The sequence below is a fragment of the Carlito syrichta genome, unplaced genomic scaffold, assembly GCF_000164805.1.
Source record: "Carlito syrichta isolate Samal-C Ts95f unplaced genomic scaffold, Tarsius_syrichta-2.0.1 Scaffold302094, whole genome shotgun sequence".
In the NCBI taxonomy this organism is placed as follows: Eukaryota; Metazoa; Chordata; class Mammalia; order Primates; family Tarsiidae; genus Carlito; species Carlito syrichta.
Genome location: NW_007246190.1, coordinates 543,196 through 555,817, shown reverse-complemented (window position 1 = coordinate 555,817; position 12,622 = coordinate 543,196). Strand labels below are relative to the sequence as shown.

The 12,622-nt window shown below is 38.1% G+C and overlaps 1 protein-coding gene across 1 annotated transcript in view; it reads left to right on the top strand.

Moving 5' to 3' along the window:
• Nucleotides 1–12,622, top strand: part of UNC5D (unc-5 netrin receptor D) — a 240,857-nt gene that overhangs the window by 18,248 nt on the left and 209,987 nt on the right. Inside the window, exon 2 of the mRNA XM_021711370.1 lies at nucleotides 11–154. Within this exon, the coding sequence (XP_021567045.1) occupies nucleotides 11–154 (144 nt within the window). The remainder of the gene's footprint in view (nucleotides 1–10; nucleotides 155–12,622) is intronic.

Below are 12,622 nucleotides of genomic sequence, written 5' to 3'. Positions count from 1 at the left end.
CCCCCATCAGGTTTGAAGGTCCGCGAGGTGTTCATCAACGTTACCAGGCAACAAGTGGAGGACTTCCACGGGCCTGAGGACTATTGGTGCCAGTGTGTGGCATGGAGCCACCTGGGTACCTCCAAAAGCAGGAAGGCCTCTGTGCGCATAGCCTGTAAGTACATTACCGGTGACCTTGTCCTGTAGGAACATGGACAAGAGTTAAATAGAGCTGAAGAGGGGCTTTGAGATGTCAGATGCTTCTGCTGAATATAGACTAGAGGACAGTAAGAAACCACCAGAATGGTCTCTACCTCTGCTAAAGTTTATTTTTTAAAACTGTGTTTTAAATGTTTGATAATTTCCTCCAGCGTACAATCAGCAAATCAGTTTGCCTAAAAGATTCTGCCTAGATTGTCAGAGTGCAGGTGTCTCAACAATGCCAGAAAAAACTGTTCCTGAGAGAAAGAAACCCACAAAAATGGATTATGCGGCTCACCATAAATGGCAAAGTTCAAGGGGCATTGATGGGAAAAGTTGAGTGATGACTGTTTACTGTACTTTCCAGCAAATCTGCAAAAATAAGGCATTAAAGACATTAAGAGATTTTTATAGCTTCTGTTAAATCTCTTCTCCCTGTATCTTAAAATATGGAAATGGGTTTTAAAACTGCATTTGTTTGACCCAAGTAAGATTTAAAAAAAACATGCTTAGAAAATAATAAGTAAGAAAGAAAGAAAATTGCTTTTCAGGAGAGTCCAAGATTTCTTTATCATATTTCAGCATCAGTGCTTTTATAATCTAAAAAAGGTTTATAAATACACAAACTTCTTTTCTCCTCCTTTAAAATGTCTTCAGTCCACCCACTCCCATTACCCCACCTCCATGGATCCCCATAAAACCTCCTTTGTGTATATAGCCCCCACCAGAAAGAAATTTAGAGATGGAGGAAGAGATGGTTATTGTTGTTTTATTCAAATATCTCCTTCTGAGAGTGTCATAAAGAATACGGGACAGGGGAGATTTATTTGAGGACTCAAGTAATTCTTCATAGCAGATGTTGATGGTTTAGGGATTAAGAATAGGAGTGAATTACTATTTGCAGAGACATTTATGTTTCTTGGGAAATGAAATCTTCCTCTTAAAATATGCATTTCACCTTCGCTACACTGACTATTTGGGAGGCCCTCTCCTGGATTTTGCTTGGGCCATAATAAGCCAGGAAGAAGAGGTCACCTCATAAGCTATCCTCTTGATGTGAGAGCCATGGGAAATATATTTTCTATAGATATTTAGTTAATTAGCTTTAGTCAACAAATATTTTATAACTTTAAAGTAGCGTGTCAGGGGAGAGGGAATATGTTTGCATTTACTCTTAACGAGTCCCAGGATGGCCTCGGCCAGAACATTTGACCCTATTTAAGAGGAAATAGTTGTCCTCGGGGCTCTATCCTGAGAGGAGAGAGGCAAAACCACATGGAGGATTTCAACATAGGTCCCCTCAATTTCTTTCTGTTCAACCTCACTTTTTTCCTTGCTATTCTTTCTTCACTTCTCTGAGGCCTACATGACCTGGTCTCTTCACTACTATAAATAGCATATCCCTGATATGTCCACGTCCACGTCCCCGTCCCCGACTCTCCCACTTTCATATTTGCTCACTAAATTCCTGATTTCCACTTGCTTGCTAGAAGTCTCCAGCGATTGTTTCCAGGGGAAATCTTTGTTTTTGCTTACAAAGTTTGGCAAAGGAAGGCTCAACTTCACCTTTGTTAATTTCCCATAACCTTTGCTCGGGCATAGTATACTTGGTCCTTCCAGACGCTTTGTTGTTCTGCATGTCATGCTCACATCTCTGACATGTGCCTTCACTCCTGCAGTTACATGTATGACATGGTGAAAACCCAAGCTCCAGAGTCCTGTTGGTTTCTAGTTTAAGCTCCACTCCTTCTTAGTTTTGTGATGTTGGGCAGTTTATTTAATCGCTCTGTGCCTTAATGTTTTCATCGATAAAAGTGTGCCTACTTTATAAAATTATTTTGAGAGTTGGAGGCATTGGTAACTAGAAGGTGTTTAAAACTGTGCCTGGAACAGATGATCACTTATCAATCACCAGCTGTTTTGTGACATTTGATCCCCAGCAGCACCACCATTGTTCACTTCTAGGTGTCTTAATCCTATTGAAACTAATTGAATTAAAATTTTAGTGCCTTAGTAATTTTTCTGTGGATTATAAATATGTGAACTGTTTATAAAAATTTATTCTAGGTCATACCTAGGTATCCAAGTCTCCTAGGCATGATAGAGTAAAAAATGTTAAAGATGGAAAATCTTTTTCTGTTTTATCACTTTCCACCTTTGTAGAATTATTAAGTATTTTTGTGGTAATAATCTTACAAATCTCCTCGGATAAAAAAATATTTTGTCATTCTTGTATATGATATGTATATATGTGTGTGTGTGTGTGTGTGTGTGTGTGTGTGTGTGTGTGTGTGTATGATAAAGATGTGATTTCTAAGCAAAAGTATATCTGAATATCATTAAATCTTATGCAAGTCACTTACTATAATTTTTTATAATGTTTGCAACATATTTTTAATTTCTTTGCATGTAGCAAGTGAGATATTCTTTAATTTCTTTAAAATTATTTATGCAAGCCAAGACATGATTTGTCATTAAATATTGCATTTGACTTGAGGATCAGTGTACATTAAAATGTAAATTGAAATTTAACGAGTGTAATGGCATCAAAAGTTGGGGGGTGGTAGGGAGAATTGCCTTTAGGACCTAGCTTGGAATTCTTTTAATTTGCTTACAGGAGAAAAAAACATCCACTTTAAGAAAAATAACTTTCATGTTATATTGGGATAAGAGAGAAGATTTCTGGCTGCTATTTGTAAGCACTTCCCAGCAAATAACACATGATACATGAGGACAATCTTTATTCCCAATAGATGAAAAAGCCAAATTGGATATAATTCACCATGTTTCCTCTTTTTAAGATTGGTTTTTGAAGTACTAGAGACATCTTAATGTGCTAAATGAGGATTTTGATAGATGAATGTAGCTTATGAATCTGATGACAGTCATCTTGAGGGGCTTAGCAACATTAGTATCATTTTAATATTGTTCATTAAATTGTAGTTCAGCATCAGAGCTCCCAATGCTGCCTATATTTTAACCAATTATCCACTGAGAATTTAACAATTTTAAAAGTGGCATGGGCTAAACCTTCGTGGCAGCTGGGACATTCAGTTGAGGGGTGTATTGACCAGAGTGTCTTGATGTGATCACATTAGCCAATGTTCACAAAACCACCAGGAAGCTCACATGAATGATATCACTTTGAGATCATTCAATTGTAAAGGGAAGCAATGTAAACACAATTTTCTTATTTATGTATCTTATATATTAACTGAAATGGACTCCCAGGAGGTATTAGTTAAATATGTAGAGTCCTGGCTTCCACCCCAGACCTTCTGGATGAGACTCTGGCTTCCACTCCAGACCTTCTGGACGAGAAAACTGTGCTTGTGTCAAGTTATCCAGGTAATTCTATGATCAGGTGATTTGGGAATGTCTTGCCCAGGAGCAGTGTTTCTCAAACTTTAACATGTATGCAAATCAAGTAGGAGTCTATTAAAATGCTGGATGACTCAGGTAAAATGATTCAGTGAGTCTGATGTAAGACCAGCAATTTTTATATTTTTCGCAAGCTCTCTGAATGCAAATGCTGCTGGTTGGTCTATGGACCATACTTTCAGTCACAAGCCCCCAGGATACCTTTAATTTGGAAATGTTGATTTAATTTATTCATGCAAATTCCTCATTTAACAGCTGAGAAAGTGAAGTTCCAAAAGACAGAAGGATAGGTAAGCCAACCACAGTGGCATGCTCCTATAGACAGCTATTTGAGAGGCTGAGACTGGAGGATCACTTGAACTCAAGAGTTTGAGGCTGCAGTGCACTGTGATTGCACGTGTGAATAACCACTGCACTCCAGTGTGGATGACAAAGCAAAACCCTGTTTAAAAAAAAAAAAAAAAGCGGAGGGTGTGTGACCAAAGGTCACCAGCTGATATAATGGCAGACAGGGAACCAAATCTTATATCTTTCACCCCCTCCATATTCTGAATGTTCTTGCTACTAAAGTATGTTGATTATTTTCTGGTAAAAAGGAAGTTTAAAAACCATAATAAAAAAAGTTCATGTGCATTTGAATGTTTCCTTGAAGAAAGCATGGATTACTTTTCTTTCTTAATTCTATTTATAAGTAAATTGCATTTCTCCTCATGGTTCAGATATAGGGTGTGTGTGTGTGTGTGTGTGTGTGTGTGTGTGTGCACGTGTGTGTGTGTGTGTGTGCGCGTACACGCACACACACACGACACACGTGCACAGGCACACACACACACACACACACACACACACTCACACTTTTTTTTTTTTAGGAGCCAAAGTGCCTGTCATCTTCAACTATTGTTTTTTTCTTAATAATACCACACTGTGTCAGGAAGATGTTGGTTCCCCATCCAACTGCCTGAGGTGGTGGTGGGTCGGGGGCCAGTTTCAAAAGTGATTTTTGTAAAGGTAAAAATAAATAAATATGCCAACCCACATTACCCCCACATAGTTGGCAGAAATCCGTCTCTAGGGAATGAGTCCCACAGGCCCCCCTTTCATTTGTCTGGTTCAGTTGAGCCGGAGGTAGATGGGTGCACTGTGACATCTGTTACTTCTGCTGCTAGACACTTGTCAAAACTAGGCATATTCAATTATTCGTAGTTGTTTATTTTCATGGGCGAACATTTGGCTGCTTAGCTCTTTCTTTCTTGTTTTTCTCCTTCTTACTTATCTGCTTGTAAATTGTTGGGTCTGTATCATTAACCTTGGTCCAAATCCTTCTTGACACTTGGGCCTTTTCTCCAATATTCCCATACCCCTAACCCTTAAATAAAGGAATCATTTGCCTGTTGTAATCAAGTTATAACTAGTTGGCCATTTGAAAGAAAACACAGCAGAAAACCACTATTTTGGATTTTTTAAATGTATAAAATGTAATACATCCTGAACATAATTTAAATATTCTGCTTATTTGAGTCACACCTAAAATATCTATGCAGTTGCACCAAGAATGAGTGAAAAAATTAAAGGAGACTTTCATTTAAAAGCTATGTAACTCTCATAATAAAAAGAGTGCTATTTTCATTTGCTTATGGGCAGTAGCATCTTTTTGAAAATCATGGAAGAGAGATATCCAGCTAAACCTCAATTACGGATCTTAGTATCATGACTTTGATAAATAATTTCATCCACTAAAAAACTATTGTGTTTGTTGGCTGCCCATATATCTTCTTTTGAGAAGTATCTATTCATGACTTTTGGCTACTTTTTAATGGGGCTGTTGGGTGTTTTTCCTTTCGGCACATTTGAGTTCCTTGTAGATCCTAGATGTTAGACCTTTGTCTGGTATACAGTTAGCAAATAGTTTTTCCCATTCTATGGGCTGTCTCCCCACTCTCTTGATGGTTTCTTTTGCTTTACAGAAGCTTTTTAGTTTGATGAGGTCTCACTTGTCTATCTCATCTCTTATGGCATGGACACCTGGGTTTGGATTGGGAATTGGTTGCTTACTCCGATTTCTGTAAAGGTATTTCCTTACAGGGTGTTTTCTAAGACTCTTATAGTTTGAGTTTCACGTTTAGGTCTTTGATCCATTTAGAGCTGATTTTTGTGTATGGTGATAGGTAGGGGTCCTGTTTCAATCTTCTGTATGTGGTCAGCCAGTTTTTCTAGCAACATTTACTAAGTCCTCTCACCAGTAGTTGTTGTTGAATTCTTTATTGAAGATGAGTTGGCTGAGAAATTAAGGTTTTGCTTCCAGAATTTCTGTCCTGTTCCATTAGTCCATATGTCTGTGCTTGTACAAATATCAGGCTGTTTTAATTATTGTAGGTTTATAGTAAAGTTTAATGTCTGGAAGTGTGGGACTTCCTGCTTTGTTTCTTTTGCTAAGGATTGTTTTGTCTATTAAATGGTCATTTATATTTCCATATGAATTTCTGTATTACCCAACAAACACATGAAAAAGTGCTCTGCCTCACTAATCGTCAGAGAAATGCAAATCAAAATCACGTTGAGATACCACTTAACCCCAGTAAGAATGGCCATCATTAATACAACAAACAACAACAGATGCTGATGAGGATGCAGAGAAAAGGGAATGACTCCACACTGCTGGTGGGAGTGCAAACCAGTTCAACCTCTAAGAAAACCAGCATGACAATTTCTAAAAGAACTAGAAATTCACCTTCCATATGACCCAGCAATTTCCCTACTGGAAGTATACCCAGAGGAACTCAAATCATTCTGCAAAAAAGATACCTGCACACACATATTTATTCCAGCACTATTCACAATAGCAAAAACATGGAACCAATTGTGCTGCCCATCAAAACTGGACTGGATTAAAATGGTGGTACAGACACATGATAGAGTTACACAGCCATAATGAAGGACAAACATATGGACTTTGTAGTAACTTGGATGAATTTAGAGTCTATCATACTCAGTGATCTATCACAGAAACAAAGATCTGAGTACTACATGCTCTTGTTCATAAGTGGACCCTGAACATTTACCATAATACTATAAGAAAAGGATTGGCAGTATCGGGATACTGCTGGGGTGGATGCTGAAATACAACATCAATAAGGGTACCTGATCTCAAAGCAGGCAAAGTGGAGACCAAAGGGAGGCCCAAACTTTACCTGTGCAGTGTCCACTTGTATACCTAATCCTGAATTGTACCCCACATCTTTAAAATAAAAAAAAAAATAGGCTGGGCTCGGTGGCGCAGCCTGTAATCCCAGCACTTTGGGAGGCCGAAGCGAGTGGATTGCCTGAGTCTGTGGGTTCGAGATCCACCTGGGCAACTTGGCGAGACCTTGCCTCTACAATAAATATGTATATATCAGCCAGGCGTGGTAGCACACACCTGTAGTTCCAGCTACTTGGGAGGCGAGGCAGAAGGATTACTGGAGCCCAGCAGGTCGAGGCTGTGGTGGCCAGGAGCGTGCCACTGCACTCTGGAGTCTGGGAGACAGAGTGAGACTCCAACTCCAAAAAAAAAAAAAAAAACAATTATTGATGGCCTCCTCTTACCTGCAAAATTAAAGATATAAACAAATAAATATAGGTACATCTGCCATGTGTACAGATTCAGCCTCTACCTTTATTTCCATTCTTGTCTTCTATGATATCCTTACAAGTGTGTGTGTTCCGCCCAAGTGTCACAGCTTGGATACTTAAAGTCTGGGATGGAGAACTTGCTTTCCTCCTCTTTGACTAGCCACACTCTCAGCTCTATCTCACACTCCTACCTCTTCCCACCTAATTTCTACATCCACCCCATCTTGCATGCTATTTCCTTCACAAAACCTAGTTCAGCAAATCCTCTGTCACTTATTAATCTCAAAAGCTTCACATTACCAACTAAGCCATTGAAAAGGAGACTTTAGCACCACCAGCCTCAAAATTCTATAAATTCTGTGTCTGTCTCTGAATTCTCAAAGAATTATTTAGTACCTCTACCACACTATTTAATAACATTTGCCCAGAATCATAGCTATTTTGAAGTTATTTGTGGATTTATTTTTCTTGACTTCTGAACCTAGTACAGAGCCTCATATATCACCTTTGTATTATAAATGTATGTTTGGTTTGAAAAGCAACCCTATGAGTGCAGGTTATGGCTCCAGAAAAGGGCATTTGTTAACTTGATGTCATGATGGCACTGTGGGGCTAACTAATACGGCATCTGACTTCTTAGGGAATCTGTAGCTCACAAGGACAGATGAGGGTCATCTTTACCCCCCCGCCCTTTAATGTACACTACCCCTAATAATCAGTACTGCAGTGAAGAAGAAGTCAAAAGGAGAAATGGAGGTAATTAAGCATTACTGCCACTTGGCTCTGTGATGTGCAGTATACAGCTCTGAAAGAACCCTGGGCTGCCACAGATTCCTGCTTAGCTCCCTTCCTGTCTTTGCAGAACATGGAATATATTCCCAGGTTACAGAAAATAACGTGAAGACTATTCTCAGCACATGGTACAAATCACACAAGAGCTTGAACCCCTTCTTCCCTCCCAATAGAAGAAAAGTGGTCAAAGTCAAGAGACAACACTAATCTATTTTGGCAATAGTCCAGTTCTTTTCTTTTAGACTGAAATTAATTTATAGAAATATTATTGTAGGATATGAGAGCTTGGGCCTCTCGATCAAGCTGTGCACTTAGTAGAAACATCTGGCCAAGTAAGGGAATGAGTGTTGAAGGAGCCTGCAATCCACTAGCCAAGGTGCATGTGCACCCTCAAGTATGGTAAATGTGGTCACATCCACCTGACAGAAGGGGCTGTTTTACCACCAAGCCTTGTGCTCATGGGTGTTCAGTTTTCACAGAGGTACCACTTAGGTTTCTAGCAACAGGACCGGGTATACAGTTTGTGGAACTTGATGCAAAATTAAAATGTAGAACCCCTTGTTCAAAAATTGTTATGAGGTTTAAGCTGTTAACAGAGTATTAAATCAAGCGTGAAGAAGCCCTGTGCATCTAACCGCATGGGTCACACACCACTGCTCTGAGTGGCAGTAATGGTGATGTTTCCAGAAATCACTTCAAGTATGTAATAGTTATATAAAAAGGAAATAATTGGCCTAGCAAAGGTAGGCACACATTCAAACTGTCTCATGCAGAATTGGGACAAGATTATTCTTTTGTGCTCCAAAGCCAGAAAGAGGCATCCTCATAGGAACTAAGTTTCAAGGTGACATACTTGGGGTCGAGTTAAGAACTTAGACATAACCAGTGATGGAACATTCTTTCTTTTGGTTATAACTTCCTGCAAACTGCACACAGGCAGGAAAGGAATGCATGTCTGGCAGAGATACTGGAGAAGGAATTACTGCATTCAGCGAATAAGAGAGGTATGGACTAATAGGGTTTTAACAATTTCTGACATGATTTCAGACTTTCAAAAGCGTTGCAGTATGGTACAAAGAATTCCCTTAAACTCTTTACAGAGAATCTTCAAATGTTAACATTTTAGTACATTTGCCTTGAGCATTCTCTTTCTGTGTTTACATATGCATTTATGTTTAGACAAGTATATTTTTTTCTGAACTGCTTAAGATTAAGGTACAGATATGATGCCCCCTTTTCCTTAAAAACCTCATTGTGTGTTTTTTAAATCGAGTATTTTATTGCATAACCGTAGTATAGTTATCAAGAAATTAACACTAACATAATATTGTCTAATCTGGGGGCGTTATTCATAATTCATCAATTGTCCAGTTATGTCTTTTAATAACAAAGTCCTAGGTAATATATTACATTCAGTTGTGAGGCTACTTTAACTTCCTTTTATTCAGATAGCTCCTCAGTCACCTTTAGCCTTTCATGACATAGAGTTTTTGAAGAGTAACGGTCAGTTATTGTGTATAATGTCCCTCTATTTGAATATGTAAAAAAGAAGCAGCATTTGTCTCTGGGGAGGCTCCCACTAGCCAAATCTGGGAAAATTAGAGAATCAAAATAATTGATAGTAAAGATTGTAACTTATTAAATAAGAATCCATGAACCCATGATGATATTTTTCGAAAATGAGTGAATGAATGAATAAGCATGTAAGTAAATAAATGGGGGAATGGGAGAGCTCTCTCCTATTGTAGAATAAAGACATCTATTATAACATTAATTGATTCAGACAAACATTGTCATGGAGGCTAAAATTAGTGGTTAAAAGTTTCAGGAATAGCATGATGTTTACATAATCTCAAAGTATCTTTCAACAAGATATTTAATAATTATAAAGGGGAAATTAGTCATTTTGCAATAGAAAATTCTGTCATATATGTCTTGATCAAGTAATCAACATTTGTGTCACCAGCAATGGGGCAAATCAAAAGTGGTGGGCTAAGACCATATCACTTTGGTGATATTCCTTCTACAAATATACAATCTGTGTTTAACCACAGGAAGACCTTGGACACTGAGAAACCTTTTACTTAAATGTCGTTTTTAGCTGCACATGTTCCCCAACATGATATCTGCATGTGGAACACTGCTGAGGTTTTCTAGTGTATAAGAAGCCATAAAATAGACATGGCACATCTTTCTGAAGCATCAGTTATATTCCCAGTTAGGTTCATAAAAATAAACATGGATACAGTATGGCGTGTAATACAAAATTTGCATGATTTTTGAAGAAACTTGAAACTTTAAAGTTACTTTGTACATGCCACATCTTTTTAGGTTCCACCCACAGATAACTTGGGGATGTGAATTTTTCTCCTCTGCTACTAGGGGCACTTCAGTAGAAAGTATGAGAAAAACTGAACTACAAAAAACTGTGTGATTTTGCTTAATTAACACATGCACAGTTGAGAACATCAACCTTAAAGATGGGACTACTAAGGCAGAAGTGCGTTATTTTACAATATATCTTATGGTGGATTGTGAAAAGGAAAATTTTCCAAGTAATATTCCTTCATGCTATTATTACCAACCATTATTTTACCAAGAAGAATTTGAAGAAATATAGCCACCACCTTTGAAGGAAATCACAGCTTAATTCAATCTGCCATTCTTGTGGTGAAATTCACCTTAAAAGTTCCTGGAAAATGGCCATTTCTATAAAAATCTCAGTGAAAGTTTATCAAGGGAGAGGATATAGATTTTATTTCAATTCAACTCTCATTTTTTCCATTAAAGGGTTCTCCTGACAGATAATACATATAGCTGATAAACAAAACAAACAAAAAACTTACCTTTGTTAATATTTGAGGTCTCTTTGAGGCTATTAGTGTCTTCTTAGATTTGTTTCACATTCTTCTACCAGGACAAGGACAAGGGGGTACATTCCAGAAATTTGCTAAATAACAAAAGAATGCTAACTAAGGTGAAAACATTTCAGTCATCTGTGAATATTATCTAGCATGTTCTAGGTGGCACAAAAATAAAATATTGTCCCTTTCTTTGAAGAGTTGATAGTCTATTGAGGGAGATAGACTTACAAACAATTATATTCAACAAGGTGTGCTTGGCAGTAGGCACAATGTGATTTGGGAGTCAATAAGAGGGACCATTTGCTGATCCTGGAGGCCTAAGATTCACTTCCGAAGTCAGTGCCTGAGCTAATTCCTGAGGAAGAAGGAGGATTATCAATTCAGGGAATGTGCATTTCAAGTTAAGGAAAGAGTTTGAGTGAAAGAACAGAAGGATGAAACAACAAACAGCCTATTCAGGAAAACAAGCAACACAGTACATGTAGTGAATGAATTGCAAGGTGGCAGGAGATGGGGTGGACTAACAGGGAGATATAGATAGGCCAAAATATGGGGAGCATGTTCGAGTCTCTGCTAAGAGTTGATTCATGCAGATGTAGTTTGTGGCCACTGAAATGTACACAGGACAGTAATGCAGTCATACTTTCAAAACCCCCAACCCTCCCAATCACTGCAGCCAGGGAGATTTCAGGGTAGCAAGACTCAAGGCAGGGAAGCTTTGCAGTGATCTATGAAACTGCTGATGAGGCCTGAACTTTTACAGGGGTAGTATAGGTTAAAGAGGAAGGTGAACATGTGGAAACTCAGGAATTTTGTGACTACTTAGAAGTGGAACAAAGGGGAAGTAAGGTAAGTGTTTAGGGACTTCTCTAAGCTTTGGACTTTTTAGGTTTCTGGCTCAAATGACTGAATTGATGGTGATTCCATTGAGTAACTTATGAATAGAGTAGAAGAAACTGGTCTGGAAAGCGAGATACTGAGTCACTTTTTGATCATGTTATGTGTAAAATGTTTCCATCACACAGTTGTATTTATGAGCCTGAAGCTCAGGGATGTAAGATCAGGATTAAAAATACTGAACTGAGAGTCACTGTCAAGTAGGGTGGTAGTTAGGATAATAGTTCTCTATCAGGAAGACAGGAGGAGCAGGGTTTTATCAGAAATAACTACAGTGTTTTTCCATACTATGTAATCTTTCACTCTACTTCCCAGTTCTCTAACTGATGGTGAGGAAGGAAAGAACAGCTGGTCACAAGTAAAATTCTACTGATGGTTAAGGGATGAACAGAGGAGAAGGAGCCCATGAACAAGGCTGAGAAAGATAAGTGGAAGAGACCTTAGGAGATTCAAATAAGTGAGGATATTTATGAAGAAATAAATAGTCAGTAGTGTCAATGAGGTCTAAAGATTAGGATAAGAAGTGGGAAGTGTCCATTGGATTTGACAACTTGAAGGCTTTCATTGACTTGGGAAAAACAGTGTAATGAAACAGGATGATGCAAGATTATAGTGGATCTAGGAATCCATAGAAGATGAGAAAGGAGAGTCAAAAACTTGACTAAAATGAGAAGAGCTGGTACAATAACTGGAGTAAACCAATTGGGGAATAGATGGTGATTTAATATGAGCATGAAGATTAGATAGGCATGTATTTTTTAAAATTTTGTAAAGTGTAAATAGAAGTTACAGAAGAAAGGAAGAAGGAAAGATTAGAAGAGATGGATTTGAATTATGGGGTCAACTTGCCAGCTTTGTGTGCAATTTTTTTTTTTTTTTTTTTTTTTTTTTTTTTTTTG